Source organism: Diadema setosum, chromosome 19 (assembly GCF_964275005.1).
Source record: "Diadema setosum chromosome 19, eeDiaSeto1, whole genome shotgun sequence".
Classification (NCBI taxonomy): domain Eukaryota; kingdom Metazoa; phylum Echinodermata; class Echinoidea; order Diadematoida; family Diadematidae; genus Diadema; species Diadema setosum.
The window spans coordinates 28,533,653-28,549,154 of NC_092703.1; the positions used below are offsets into that span (position 1 = coordinate 28,533,653).

At 40.0% G+C, this 15,502-nt stretch overlaps 1 protein-coding gene across 1 annotated transcript in view; it reads left to right on the forward strand.

Moving 5' to 3' along the window:
• Positions 1-15,220, forward strand: part of LOC140242630 (tubulin alpha-3 chain-like) — a 38,899-nt gene extending 23,679 nt beyond the window's left edge. The window contains exons 2-4 of the mRNA XM_072322383.1: positions 5,731-5,953; positions 11,964-12,112; positions 12,293-15,220. Of these exons, the coding sequence (XP_072178484.1) occupies positions 5,731-5,953; positions 11,964-12,112; positions 12,293-13,276 (1,356 nt within the window). The 3' untranslated portion in view covers positions 13,277-15,220. The remainder of the gene's footprint in view (positions 1-5,730; positions 5,954-11,963; positions 12,113-12,292) is intronic.
• Positions 15,221-15,502: the final 282 nt, after the last annotated feature.

Below are 15,502 nucleotides of genomic sequence, written 5' to 3' on the forward strand. Positions count from 1 at the left end.
ACGAGATTAATTATTCTAAGACGGAGATAACAAAGAGATTAAAAAAAACTGTTTTCATTTTCAGGCAAACAGATAACGGCCTTCTGCAAAGAGTGCAAATACTGTTGCGAATATAGCAAGTATTATTCTCCTAATATTCAATAAAAACTGGATGCATTGATTATGATAATTTAAATATAATCGAAAAGAGAAGCACCAATTAGGTTTATGGAACATAAGGACGAAAGGGCCTAACCCTCTCCAAAGTCACAGAACTGTGAAATTCATTTCTGGAAAACACGTTAACCTCACTTATTGCTGCCTTTCATATTTCATCTATCATCTATCCCTTCTCTTTATCCGCCACCAAGATTCTGCTTATTCTGTTCAACATCCGTGATTAAACCAGAACGGTCGATTAATTCGTACGGACCCAGGTGGCTCGGTTTATGAGCGTGACACCCCGGTGTGAGGAAGGCGTTTTCGTTTTTCCCCATACTTTAATACTCACCCCATCCGAATATCCATAGGATAAGAATAGACTCTATACTACCATGTAAAAAAAAAAACTTTAATACTCACCCCATCCGAATATCCATAGGATAAGAATAGACTCTATACTACCATGTAAAAAAAAAAACACTAACAACAACAGAGAGGGAAAATTGATGGGGGAGTGTCTTTCATATTTTCAACACACGGGAGGTTATGATTCTCGATCGACTGCGTTTGATAGGACCATAGCTGCTTCATATGCTGTAACTCCATGATTTAGGACCATTGCAGCTGCACGATAGGACGCATCTCAAGTGGATCGACATGCCGAGAAACCATATCGGACTGGTGAATTATTTTCCTGATGGTCATCGACTGTCGCTCATTTTGATGACCTGATTTCTGACACGGCTCTGACCTTTCGTGACACATGACGCCTTTGACAGGGAGTAATTGACAAGTTGTACAGCGCTGTCAGGATTTGATTTTTTTTTTTCATTTCGACATCTTGAACACAGTATTGTTCCCCTACGGGTATAACCGCAACGAGTCAGCGCTGCCAGTCTTGATATCTTGTCGTTTTCCATATCGCCCTGCTGTGTGTCAACTCAAAATGAAAGTTGGGCATCCGGTAAGGAATCGACGATGATGTGCCAAACTCTTTGATTGAAGGACTGGCCACATTTTTTCCATAGCTTATAATTAGATGCGAAAGTGTGCAGTATATCAATCATGTGTAAATGGCTTTCAAAATTCCGCCACAACTATTTCATTGTTTGCTTGTTCTTTACTCTTTAAGCGTTTTAGTACTAAACGCTAGTTCGGTACGCTTTAGTTTTAAATATCAATTCTGTAAATTTTGGACTAAATATTGTGAAAGTTTTACATCAGTCAACAGGCTATTACTAACGTAATATCTTATAATTCTCCTTGTGTTTTTTCATTCGTCAAACTAATGTCTTTTCAACTGGGAGTGAACGAGTTAATATCAGTTCACGCTCATTTGATTTTGACTCAAACCCTTGATCGTGGCAGTATCGGCCACACCTGGGCTTTGTCTAATTGCTTCAATAACTCTGAGAGCACATGACGAGCATAATAAATCGTTAACAATAAAAACACGATACTCTGTCAATAAAGTTTAACGTTGATTAGAGGAATGGAGGGTCAAAGTGGAGTCAAGGATGTTTAAAGAGAGAATACGCTGGCTGTCAGAATAACTGGGAGAGAAAGGAGAAAAGAGGTGGACTGAAGACATACAGGGAACTGGGATAGGCCCAGCTGATGTGTAAGAAGTGAGGTGGCACTGGAAAGAATATATTTCGCTCTTATTGATGCTGGACTTATTTTGAATTGCTTCAAAATGGCGCTCAACCATTTTGGACCAAACTCTTCACATATGGAATGTATACAATTATGATGATGATAACATAGTCTTCTTTACCCAGAGTAGCATCTTAGGTGTTGATATACCAAAATACATTCCAGATATAATATATGTCAGAGAAGACGACAAACCAATCGTCATCTCAGTTAATTTATTGTTAACATTTGGTGATGGATCAAGGGCTTCAGACACTTTTAATTTGTGTTTGACATTAATACTTTTTTTTTTCGTTTTTATCTTTTAACCTAGATTTCTGTTACAAGATACGACCTAACTTTGTCTTACGTCCAGTGACGGGCAAGCCTTTGATCAAAATCAGCTGTCAGTTAAAAACGACACTGGAAAAGACGGCACATTGTGTTGTTTCAAGGATGTCTACCGCAAGGCGTTGTAATAAGGCATCTACCAAAGAATTCGTAGCTCCGCTACATCTACATCTAATGTAGATGTTAAAGTCTATTTTTTTGCAATTAAGCACCAATCAGCTCTGTCTTTTCTTCCTGCTACATTAAAGTACTGATGTTCAGTCACATGCTATGACAATTATTTGTATGTGTCATTAACACTAATTTTGTCAATGTCTTCGCCATCTCTGTCAGACAGGAGGTCAATGTGGCTTGAATAGGGACCTAAATTGTTTTGATATCATTCATCTGTCAGTCCTATAAGTATTTTAATGAGTTTGCAAGGCACCTAAAAGAACAAAAAACTGCCGCAGTGAATATTTGCCGCTATGGCAATCAATTGCCCTTACAATGGAAGGCGAGGACCCGTTCCAATCATCGAACCCGAAATTAGTTACATTATACTTTAATATGAGCCATTAAGCCATACCAGTTGACCGAGAGATTACAAAAGCATGCAACAACAGAAGATCACGCGAAACAAACAAACAAACACTTGGTTAAAGTTTGGGGAAACTATGCCATTTCTATGGCTCATACCAATGTAACCGTAGTCACATCTTGATTTTCATTGAGAAAAGTTTTATCAACATTTATCGAAAGTCTGTTGATACACGCAATAGCTTTTTTTTCTTCCTCTTCTTTTTCACTGGGGAGCGCGTCCGGCAAGCGATATTTTTTTTTCCCAGGATGGGAAAGGCATTTATTTGTCTTGGTGACTTGGATAGAGAATAACTATCAAGTCTTTGACTTTATTACTCTCTATAAGCCTGACGGAATAAACCGTTACAAACTTATTATACTTTACAAATTAAGAGCAAAAATGGAAACAAGATGGTCAGCAAAACCCAGCCTAGGATTCGAACCACCGTCCATCTTTTAAGCACTGATAACTCCATGATCAGAGCACTAACACATCGTGCCACAGCGAGGAGATTGGTGATCATTGGGCTTTTGAAGTATGCAAACACAATTTGTCTCCCTATATTCTTAGTTTCAGACGTTTTTTGTCAGTAGACTGCCATAGACTTTACACACACTAGTGACTTTCCCATCCTGGAAAAAAAATATTGCGTCCGGCAAGGACTTAGTTATGTAAATTACTTTACAGATAAAACATATGCGAGTAAAAAGGCAAGAGCTGTTACAGGAACTAGACGATCGAAAAGGACAGCTGAATTTGTTAAAGCATTTTTTTCTTTGTAAAAGCCGCACCAAATCGTGAAAACAATACCACGTTTGACTAGATGCCAACTCATCTCAGTTTGACGAGTTGCATGCAGCTCATTCTTCAGTCCTGAACTTCATCTCGATTCCAGCCTATTCCAACACAGACTTCAGAACTGTTCAGCACTTGAAATGACGATATTGAAATTGTGATATTCCACTACGAAGTCTCAATATGTCTTTTTGAATATTATCTTAAGACAAAGCAGGCCTACTCAAATTACTAGCATTAAAGGACAAGTTCACCTTCATTAACATAAAGATTGAGAGAATGTAGCAGTATTAGTAGAACACATCATTGAAAGTTTGAGGAAAATCGGACAATCCGTTCAAAATTTATGAATTTTTGAAGTTTTTGTGCAGTCACCCCTGGATGAGAAGACTACTGCAGTGTATGATGTCACATGCGTACAACAATATAAGGAAAATATAAAGAGAATTTCATAAAATTTCATCTTTTGAAAAAAGTACACATTCCCTTGACTCGATACTGACGTATGTTATGGGTAATATTATTCCCATTACCTTTAGAAAGAGGCAAGTCAAGTGCTCTTTTATTATGCGAAAAAAGTGAAAATATTTTGAATTTTCTTTACATTTTCCTTATACTGTTATACTCATATGACATCACGAGCCTTAGTAGTCTCCTCATCCAGCGGTTCCTACACAAAAATTTTAAAAATTCATAACTTTTGCATCGATTGTCCAATTTTCCTCAAACTTTCACTGATGTGTTCTACTAATATTGCTGCATTCTCTCAATCCTTATATTAATGAAGGTAAACTTGTCCTTTAACGAGAAGTACAAACAAAACAAGTCGACTTTTGAGAGTCAGTGGCTAAAGTAATGTTCTTGAACTATTTAAACTCAACCAACTCACAATTTTGACATGCAAACATTTACCCCCCCCCCCAAAAAAAAAAAAAAAAAAAAAAAAAATATATATATATATATATATATATATATATATATATATATATATGAAAATGAAGTTGTAATAATGTTCTGGGAACCATTTAGGCCAAAAACCTACAAGTTTGTCGCAAGCTCTGTGTATAGTGTATGGGGTAATGGCTCTGAATTCTGCGGAAGTGCTTGAGTACAAGTTCAAGTTTACGTTTTTAAACTGAGGAGCTTTGAAGTTTGAAGTTTTCTTTAACATCAAAAGGTCAGAATACAAGGTATAGGCTACGTGAGTTTGTTGTACTGTTACGTGCACAGAGTATCATTTTAGTTTGTATGTGTGAGAAAAGGGAAGTTATGGATTATAATGCTTTCATGTGATTTTTCCCGCACTGAATTAAAAAAAAAAAATAGTTTGGAATAAGTCCAAAATTTTCTTTTTTCTCCTTTCACAAACATCTTAGAAAGCTTTGGACTGGTCCTAGAAATGAAACTAAGGCAAAGACCTCAAACCAGGATGTGACCAGTCGGTTTTGATGTGCACGACTGAAAATGGTCTAGGCACTTACCGAACATACTTGAAATGCCTCAATTACACACTGTCTGCTTACGCTACCTCGATTTTATTTTCAGACATTGTAGTAGTAGATAATAATCCCTTTCCAAGAAATTGCTGCAGAATACAATTACTACAAGCTGTCCAGGGTATTGCAACAACAAAAGTACACGCTACCAAGTCACGAGGCTTGTTGAATAATATTAATGCTTACGTACGCGGGTATATGTGTTTGTGCTATATAGCTGCTTTGATTTCCTTACAAAGATTGTATAAACCAGGTTGTTGTTTATATTTGATAAGTGGATCGCGAGGTGCTGTGGCTCAGTGGACATAGGACAATAATCTAATCGAGGTGCGCAGTTCGAGTCCCGTAGCTGGCTGCGGTTATTGTTCCCCTTTATCATGCCCCTTGTGGCACTTTTTCCTTATTGCCTATAGTACTTCGGAAGTGACTTAAAGTCATTAGGTCCTGTAATGCTGTCTTACGTGTATTCATTGCTTCCAACGCAGTCACATAGAACGAATTACAATACAGATTTTAAAGTATTTTTCTTTTATTATTTATTTGTTTGTCTGTTTGTATACAGTGAGGTTTTCCGTTTCTCGCACGAGTGAGAGCTTGTATTGAGATCCCTACTTTCTCTCTCTCTCTCTCTCTCTCTCTCTCTCTCTCTCTTTCTGCCCTCCTCCGCAGTCATTCGTTGTTTTTCATGGTTAACTTTTGTTCTTGTTTTCTGATACAAATTATCTCTACGTCAATCTTTCCTTCTCACAGCGTGAATGCATCTCCGTCCACGTGGGCCAGGCCGGATGCCAAATTGGCAACGCCTGCTGGGAGCTGTACTGTCTGGAGCACGGCATCCAGCCTGACGGCTACCTCCCGACGGACAAAGGCGTGAAGGCTCCGGACGAGGCCTTCTGTACTTTCTTCAGTGAGACCGGGTCCGGGAAGCACGTGCCGCGTGCCATCTTCGTCGACCTCGAACCCACTGTCATAGGTGAGATGAGAAAAAAAAACGCCCTCAACGCTTACATCAATGTTCTAAGTTGATGTTAAGATTGTTTTTCTAATTGACTTCTATACTTTGGGTATACCTAATGTATTTGTTATATTATATCCATCTCTATCTATTTTTCCTTCAATTATTTATAAAACAAGCAATCTATGATGAAATCAAACATAATACAATATGAAGTTTTATATCGTGATTTTTCTTACATAATGCATGATTCTGAAAGCTTAATCTTGTTGTAGCTACAAAACCGAAACAATTATGATTATCTCGCGAATTATCTGTACAATTGATGAAAAAAAAAAATAAGTGATACACATTATGACGTACCGTTTTGGTAGTTGTTGCTACATCTTATCCATACACTAAGTGACTTAAACAGCAACCAGCCGAGTCCATAATCTAACTGAAAACATCAGCAAAACTAATGAGATAGTGATGTGATGGTTTATCATATTTTCCAGATCAATTACTGAAATTCCCTGCGAATGTTCATAGATACAGGATACTAGCGCTTTTATGCACCCTCAAAAGCTTAGAGAAATATGTTTTTGCCCGTCTGGTTGTAGTAAACCATACGATGACATTCCTTTCATAATCTTAATAGCGTGATACCCTTTAAACCCGTAGAGGGAAGAGCAATGTGAATAATCCATATTACTGCTCAGGATTCGTCGCTCGGCATAACATGCGAGGGGCGGAAACGCCACGCTAAGCAATGCTCTACTATCCATATCAGTACAGACCACCGGATATCCTCCGCACTATTTTATCCTTACAACTTCCCTCCGACATTCGATAATGAAACCCCGGTCTGAGGAACTGTCTAACTTCTTGATGACGACAGGTACTGCTGGAGCGAAATGCGCTGATGACATTGTAGATAACATGCAGATGACATATTATACATTTATTTGGAATTTGACTTTGAGGTATTATAGGAACGCAAGGATGAGGAAGGAGAACAGAAGAAAAAAACCCGAAAACGGATGGCAATGAAGATGAAGAAGAAGGAGGAGGAGGAGGAGGAGGAGAAGAAGAAGAAGAAGAAGAAGGAGAAGAGATACCAAAGTATAGGTAGATGCATAAGAAGAAAAAGATGTTGGTAGAAAAGCCAAGGAGACGGAAGAGGACAAGGAGGAGAGAGTTGCCGATCCATGATATTGATGGAGAAGAGATAATATTCCAAATGGTGGAGAAACACATCCTTGTTGTGGTATAAAAAGAAGATGAGGAGTTTAATCGTGCGCGCGCGACAAAGAAAAAGAGGGGACGATATGAATCGTCCAGAGCAACATATAGACAACTCTCTTTGAGACTCATCAAAGGCAGTGCAGTTTGAGACGGAAAGAAAAAAGGAGGGAGAAAGGGCAGGGAGGGAGAGGGACAGGGAGAGGGACAGGCAGACACTGTTTGACAAGTGAGCAGATCTTATCCACCATACGAGGAAAAAAGTGGGGTTGGGGAATAACTTTATTGCTTTTCTCCGCGAAAGGAGAGCGATCGCCCGTCCAAATTCGAAGTAAACACCATTCAATGAAGTCATTTTGGTCTCCCAACAGTCGGCACTATCTTATCAGATATGAAATGGAGGGTGAAAAACAGAGCCAGACTCGCCAAATGAAAACAAAATGAAACAAAAAATGAGAACTCAAAATGATAATTGATGCCCGACGCGTGCCATGGGGATAATCAGTCGTTATAAAATACATCGCGTGTCTCCCCGTCGTTGTCCAGGCTGGTGTAGTGCTCCTGGATTCTTAGCATACCAATGCACTTCATCACCAAGAACCCGACCGTGCGCCGAGGATGACTGGGGTAATGGGTAGACTCCTTACACCCCTCCTGCCCGATCCTCCTCGTGACATCTAAAACTTTTTCTTGCGATGTGCCCCCAAACCATGTGTCACCGCGTTTTATTTGTCATGACCACATCTGAGAAATAGAAATGAAAGAATACCTGATACCGCGTACCAGATCTGTGGTTACTCATTCTGTAAAATTCCACTCTTCAGAACTTTGTACAATTAACTTTAATTTCGAGGAGCCGCCTTTAACGTTCGGGAGGAGCTATTGCGCCCCTACGTTGATGAGGATGCCTACATAATAGCTTCAACCTTCATTCCCACATTTCTGTGTTTTCTATGTAGATTACGCCACATCCTGAGCGATAATTATTTTCGCAGTCATCGCACTCATGAAACAATCACGAGTATTTAAAGGGCCAAGTTTGCACAAGATCCACGTGACTATCTTGGAGGAAAAGCACATTGTTTTGTGACAATATGGCTCACAACAATTTATGTTTCTATAGCTGTGAGGTTTGAAATTTTAGTGTTTACCGAGTTTGCAATTCCCATGACTTCCGGTTACTATACCAAGAGGTCTGTGAACTTTGGTAGGATGAAACTTTACATAAATTATCTTCATCAAAGTTAGAAGTGGTGGAAAACGGGTGAAACTTTGTTCGTGCGAGTCCCGAGTGTATAAATGACGGTCTCTCGTTCTGTTTGAGTGATTTAAGTTGAATAAGTGGTAACTACGATAATTTTCAATCACGGCAAACAGGATGGGGGAGGAACATTCACGTTATGCATGGTTTGAACTGTACAAGATGGAGTAAACCTCGAGTTAGACCGCTGAGGCCGCTATCCGAGAGAATGATATTCACACTAATGCTGAAGTGACAACCCCTCCCATAAGCACACGGACCTCAGTACGCCCCTTAACTGCGAAGTTATTAAAGAAGAGAATCATTTGCATTTGCACCAGCATCTACAGACCGAATCGGAACATGGTGACTAGTTAGATATACATCGGAGCGACTATATAGCGGCCTTCATTAATACTTCTTAAGCGATGACTATATCAGCTCTTCAGCCGGTTATAGCTTGATAGGTGATATCTGAGGTCGAAATCATTTTGCCGATGATGATTAGAGAGGGGCAGCTTTATTTTTTCCACGAGACAGGAACGCGAAATGTGATCGTCTGCCGAACGAATATGAGATAACAGATTCGTCAAGGTCAATAACAGCCCGAATATAATGCAATTCTGGTAAAGGCATGTTATGTTGCTGGTCTATGGCATGTATGGGGTGAAATTATGTTCCGGGCGCTGGTCGTATTTCTCCCGACCGGTCCTCCTCTCTAGCTTGATCATGATTAATAGCGAAGATGAGATGATGATCGCATCACTCCAAACATTCATTCATGCACGTGAGAGGCTCTTCCGGGTTTCCTTTGGGGGTGAAAAAAGGGGGTTCGCTGTAAGTTCTAACTCTCACTATATAGTATTACTGGTCCATCCACATCACTTGGTGTGTCATACATATCCGACTTTGAGTGTTTCACTACATTTTCTGCATTAGTAAACTTGTTTAATCCATGTATATGTTTGGGAGACTCCCCATTTAAATGGACGGCGTTGTTTACAGAGACAACTGAAGCACGAACAATAAAGAAAAAACAATCTCCATAGTCTATTTCCTGTAACTCAGGAAGTGTAACATACACCTTTTCCAAATCCGTATGGTATCGACACAGAAGATCTGTCACTCATGCAGTGAAGGCGAGACAAACAACTTATGTCTGGACGTACGGTCTCTTTACAGTCCAATATAAGGTTGCAGTCACCACTTTCCTTGCCTTGCCTTATATCGACAGTGGGTGTTACGTTCCTACTTACCAACTCCTTTAAACCAATTAGCGTTCAAATCAAGCTATAATGAAGACTATTTTCTCTAGATTGAGGCTAATCCCGCAGAGTATCCCACTGAGCATAAAACAAGCTGGCGTAGTCTTTGTTATAGACACATGCACTTACTTTAAATATCACCAGCTCTATGTGTTACATTATACAATTAAAGGTTAAGACAAACAGAGTTGGGAAACTAGAATTTGTGTCTTTTGTTGTCGGTTTTTATTTTGCTATTGTTTTTGTTATTGTTGTTGTTGTTGTTGTTGTTTGTTGTTTTTATTCTTCCTATTCTTCTTCTCATTCTTATTTTCATCATTGTTGTCATTATTACCACTATCATTTCTATTTTATCACTCTTTGTTTCTAGACTTTGAATTAACGGGTTTTCCTTATCTGTTTCCACGTGGAAAAAATAAAAGAACATCACGTTATCTACTCTATAACCACTGATCATTACTAAATTCGTGTATTCCCATTCACTGCATCCTGACAATGCGTCACACATAATAAATCTTCGGTTAATTTCCAATACTGTTCAGCTACAATCCTTCAAAATTACTGTTGTACCAAAAACAAAACACGAACTCACGTTTCTTTAACAGAAAGTATATTCTCCTCACGCGAAATCCGTGACTATTGTGATCGTTTCATTGTTGTCGAGACATACAGTATGGTGAAAAATAATTGTGAATACACGAATAGAATTGGCCAAATATAGTACAGCTTTATGCACATTTGTCCCTGCCTTGCATTCGCTATGATATGCATGGTGAGAACAATTTGTGATTTTGAAATCCATATTTCAGAGGAAACTTTGCCCATGATAAGAGTTAATTTTGAGAAAGATCGCAAATAAAACAAAGCAGTAACCAGCTGGCAATAATTCAATAAGTCAAACAATTACTCGAAAATGATGGAATCCCATTACTTGTCTTCCTTTCAAAATATGCAAAAAAAAAAAAAATGCATATGCAAATTGAATAAACTGGCAATATAAAATTCCTCACAGCTGTACCATAAATTTGAACACATAAATTTCATATTACCAAGACATAAATGATAAGTAATATCTTGACAATCTTCTTGTCGTCAGTTAAGTTATTTTCACCCTTACCAATGCCAAGTCATTACAACTCTTGAACAGTATGAGCCGAAAGAGATAAATTTTGTCTCATGAATTCATACGTATATATGAAAGTATAGCTTAGTGAAAATAAATTATGTACGCGCAAGAATGGGATACTACTGGGAGACTACGCCCGATCGCGCGGCCACGACAACATAGTCACATTTACATAGAGGAGACTGTCTGCTCCTTCGCTGTTGTCAAAACACTCGTACAGTCAACGTGAGCGTGGAGATGATCCTTCACTTCAAGCGTTGCATGATTTGTGCATACTAGCGTTAACGGTCTAGCTCGGCATATCAGTCTTAAAGCCCGGTCACACAGCGCTTTACGGCTTAATCACGGCCAAAACACGTCAAAAAGAGGTCTCCCGTGAAGCAGACGATGTTGTTCGCGTTGCTGTCGAGTTTAAGACGAGCTACGGTCGATTTATAGACGTGGCAGGACGCGGGGGAAAATCTGAACGGCGTCGGACGCGGTAAAAAGTTTTGAACTGCTGTTGTTAGGGCGGTAATATACATCAAGAAATGAATAATATTGTATTAAACTGACTTGAGGTAATTAAAGCCATATAATCAAAATGCCATTGCCATGTGAGCTCATTCGTGCCTCTCCGTGAATGAATCTAACCAAGTCCAATGCAAATAAACTAAGTACAATGACACTTATGTGAGAAGTTCCTATCTAAAAAGCTATTGAGAAGGCACAATGGATACAGTGTCATAATGCTGTTGAACTAATAAGCCACCCCGTCGTGTAAAACCTCTTTCCAAATCCATGACTTTTGACCAGGGAGTGTAAGTGTAGACAAACATGTGATGTCGACGCTGCATAATTAAGTATTAAGTTAATCTCCTTTCTAACCTCTCATCTATAGCTCTGCTCAAATGAGCAGCGATGACCCCGAGAAGCAATGACCCCAAGCCAATTGGCATGATATAAAAAGGGAGGAGGTAAGTGTCATATGGAACAGCGATTATGAGGAGACATCTAAATCCGTGACATCAAGTTTTGTTTTTGTATGTTGACAGGATGTCATCGTGTATGTGAATATGTTTGTCTGTTCGCATGTCCTTGTATCTGTGTCTCTGTGTGTGTTTTCGTCACACTAGTAATTGCGTGACGAATAGGTCACTCTAACCATATAAACATTGCTTCCATTTTCCCTAGATGAGGTTCGAACGGGGGCCTACCGCCAGCTCTTCCATCCGGAGCAGCTGATCACTGGCAAGGAGGATGCCGCCAACAACTACGCCCGTGGTCACTACACCGTCGGCAAGGAGATCGTTGACCAAGTCCTGGACAAGATCAGGAAGTTGGTGAGTTGGTCTTTATTGGTACGAACCCCCTTCGGGCTGGCGTCATGGAAGTAAAATAAAAATGTTTATAAAAAGATAACGTTTAGCGTTCACAGCACGTCTTGTAGCAATATGCAATGCTTCTGTTGGAGAAATATTCTGGTACTCAATCTGCTGTTCCCCTTGTTCTTCTAACAATAGGCTGACCAGTGCACCGGTCTTCAGGGATTCCTCATCTTCCACAGCTTCGGCGGTGGCACCGGATCCGGCTTCTCATCCCTGCTCATGGAGCGTCTCTCCGTGGACTACGGGAAGAAGTCCAAGCTTGAGTTCGCCATCTACCCAGCCCCTCAGGTCTCCACAGCAGTGGTCGAGCCATACAACTCTGTCTTGACCACGCACACCACTCTTGAGCACTCCGACTGTGCCTTCATGGTCGACAACGAGGCCATCTACGACATCTGCCGTCGCAATCTCGACATCGAGCGCCCCACCTACACCAACCTGAATCGTCTCATTGGGCAGATCGTTTCTTCCATTACTGCTTCGCTTCGATTCGACGGCGCTCTCAATGTCGACCTGACAGAGTTCCAGACCAACTTGGTGCCGTACCCACGTATCCACTTCCCTCTGGCCACCTACGCTCCCGTCATCTCTGCCGAGAAAGCGTACCATGAGCAGCTAAGTGTCGCCGAGATTACAAATTCTTTGTTTGAGCCTGTTAACCAGATGGTGAAGTGCGATCCTCGTCACGGCAAGTACATGGCCTGCTGTCTCCTGTACCGTGGTGACGTCGTCCCCAAGGATGTCAACGCCGCCATCGCTACCATCAAGACCAAGCGCACCATCCAGTTCGTCGACTGGTGCCCAACTGGTTTCAAGGTCGGCATCAACTACCAGCCACCAACCGTCGTGCCCGGAGGCGATCTGGCCAAGGTCCAGCGTGCCGTGTGCATGCTGAGCAACACTACGGCCATCGCTGAGGCCTGGGCTCGACTGGACCACAAGTTCGACCTGATGTACGCCAAGCGTGCCTTCGTCCACTGGTACGTGGGAGAGGGTATGGAGGAGGGAGAGTTTGCCGAGGCTAGGGAAGATCTGGCCGCCCTCGAAAGGGACTACGAAGAAGTCGGACTCGATTCGGCGGATGACGCCGCTGATGAAGGGGAGAACGAAGAATACTAAAACTTGAAAAGAACTTGTGATTCATTCTTTTTTTCTTCTTTTTTTTTTTTTGATGTGTAAAAAGTTACATTTTGAAATCGTTTGGCTCTTGGGACTATCGCTGCGTCTCAGATGGATCATAGTTTGCACTTTATCAGCTAAAACTACATTCAGTAAATTGATCGTTGCAATCATCAATAGGGTTACTAATCAATTTGCTGTTTAAGAGCTTTTTTAGATTTTGACAATCATGTTCATTTTTAAAGGTGTTTGTGATGAACTCACGTCTGATGCGTAGGTTCAAATTAGGTTTACGGTAATTATTTTGCTGCTTATCATACATTCGACTTGATTATGTTGATTGTAATGTTTGGCGGACGTTAACTAATACACATTTTGTTGATGCAAACTTTTTGGTTAAATATTGTTGATATTGTGTCATATGATGTTTGAATTGTACGATGTCTCACCTTTTCTATGACAAATTATCATGCAATCTTTTTTTTTTCAAATAAATTATCATGCAATCTTACTTTAAAGAAAAAACAAAACTGTCGCTGTTTCACCTCATGACCAAGCTCACGTGGTGGGCATTACATTAATTTTCACCTTTGTATGTCGACAGTACATTAGCAAGAATTCTTCATTATCTTTTAATCCAACATTCAGTATTGATAATCTATAATCATTTCATCGAGGATTGAATTTCATTCCATCTATGATAGTACTTGAAATATGATATTTATTCCTGGAGTCATGGAAAGGTCGTGAACTCTCATTCTTCTTTATTTTCTTTTTGAAACGTTTTGTGGCACCGAAAATTACGCTGGTAGATAACAGTGTAATTTACTTCTCATGCAAATAAATACGATGAATGCTCGCTCTGAGACAATAATTTCTACGTACTGTGAGTAGCTGAAACATTCACGCTGTAATTGTAGGTTGTGCTGATAAATTGTTACTCCTCCGAAATTTCATTTCAGCGATTCAAATTTGTTACCGATGCTCGCGCTTTTTGTCGCTATATCTATCAATGTCCTCTCCATGAAGAAAGATGTCATAATCTTGCAAACTCGCCATTTCATCTTGGTATGAATGTACATAATTATCTTGGGTGCCTTTTTGCAAAGTATTGTATTATGGATGCATTTACTCACTTCGTTTGGTCTAAACAGCGATGAGCTATTGTTGTTTACGTTATGATTATGTACATTTTCGCGAGGAGGTTACAGAGACACACACTCCTGTCAAACTCTGAGACAAAATGGCGGCAATGCTGCCTTCTCTATTGAAAAAAAAAAAAAAATAGCTTCCATTCGGCCGTGCGGAGTGCTTTATAGAATATTACGGAAATGAAGATACATTATGATCCGTGAAACAGGATGACCGGAAACTCCTTTCTTCATGTTCTTCATTCGTATGCAATGCTACTGGTTGACCAATGATCGCCAAAGCGCCATGATCTTGAGAAGTTAGTTTGAATTGCGCGCGCTAATTTTTGATATGGATGCTTGGTAGCGTGTACGTGTTGTGCGGTGTGAGCGAACGGTGTGTGAGCAATAACGCGTGGCTGTGTGAAATATGCTTTAGTATTAAAAGTGCTATGGGTGATAAGTATGACTCATTTACACTTCCGGCCAACAACGTAGAGATAGATTTTCAGTGTCGGGATTTTTATCTCCTGGTTTTTCAACCAATTTCTGAGGGCTTGGCATAACTTCCTTTCGTACGAGCAGAAAGAATCAGATCCGAAGATAAGGCCGTTTGTACAGGTGTGAAAGTATGTTGCGGATGTAAAATATGCTTAATGCTATATGAAAGGATTACAAAGGGGTTGGTACATCGGTTGTGCAGACTGGATGTGTTATAGAGTACTTGACGGCTACGCTGTGCCTGAAATAGATTTTATGTGTAAGTGACATTTGCTTATAGAGTTGCTGATTAAATTATTCATTTTAAGTCAAATTTGCCCTCGTCACATTGGTGTTTTTTTTTCGTGCTTTCGTTTCAATGTGTGATTGATATGTGCATGAACGACAATCTACGGATTGTGCATTTAAAAATGAAATGCTTACTTTTAATCATTCTACCATACTCTTGTCGAAAAACGTTCTTGCAGATCTCGACATAAACCCCACAATCCTTCCCGAGTTTACTCTCACTTATCTTCACCGTAAGATACTCTGATCCTTTTATTTTTAAGCATTCCCCTGGCTAAATACCCTATATTTCTTCACACTTTGTCCA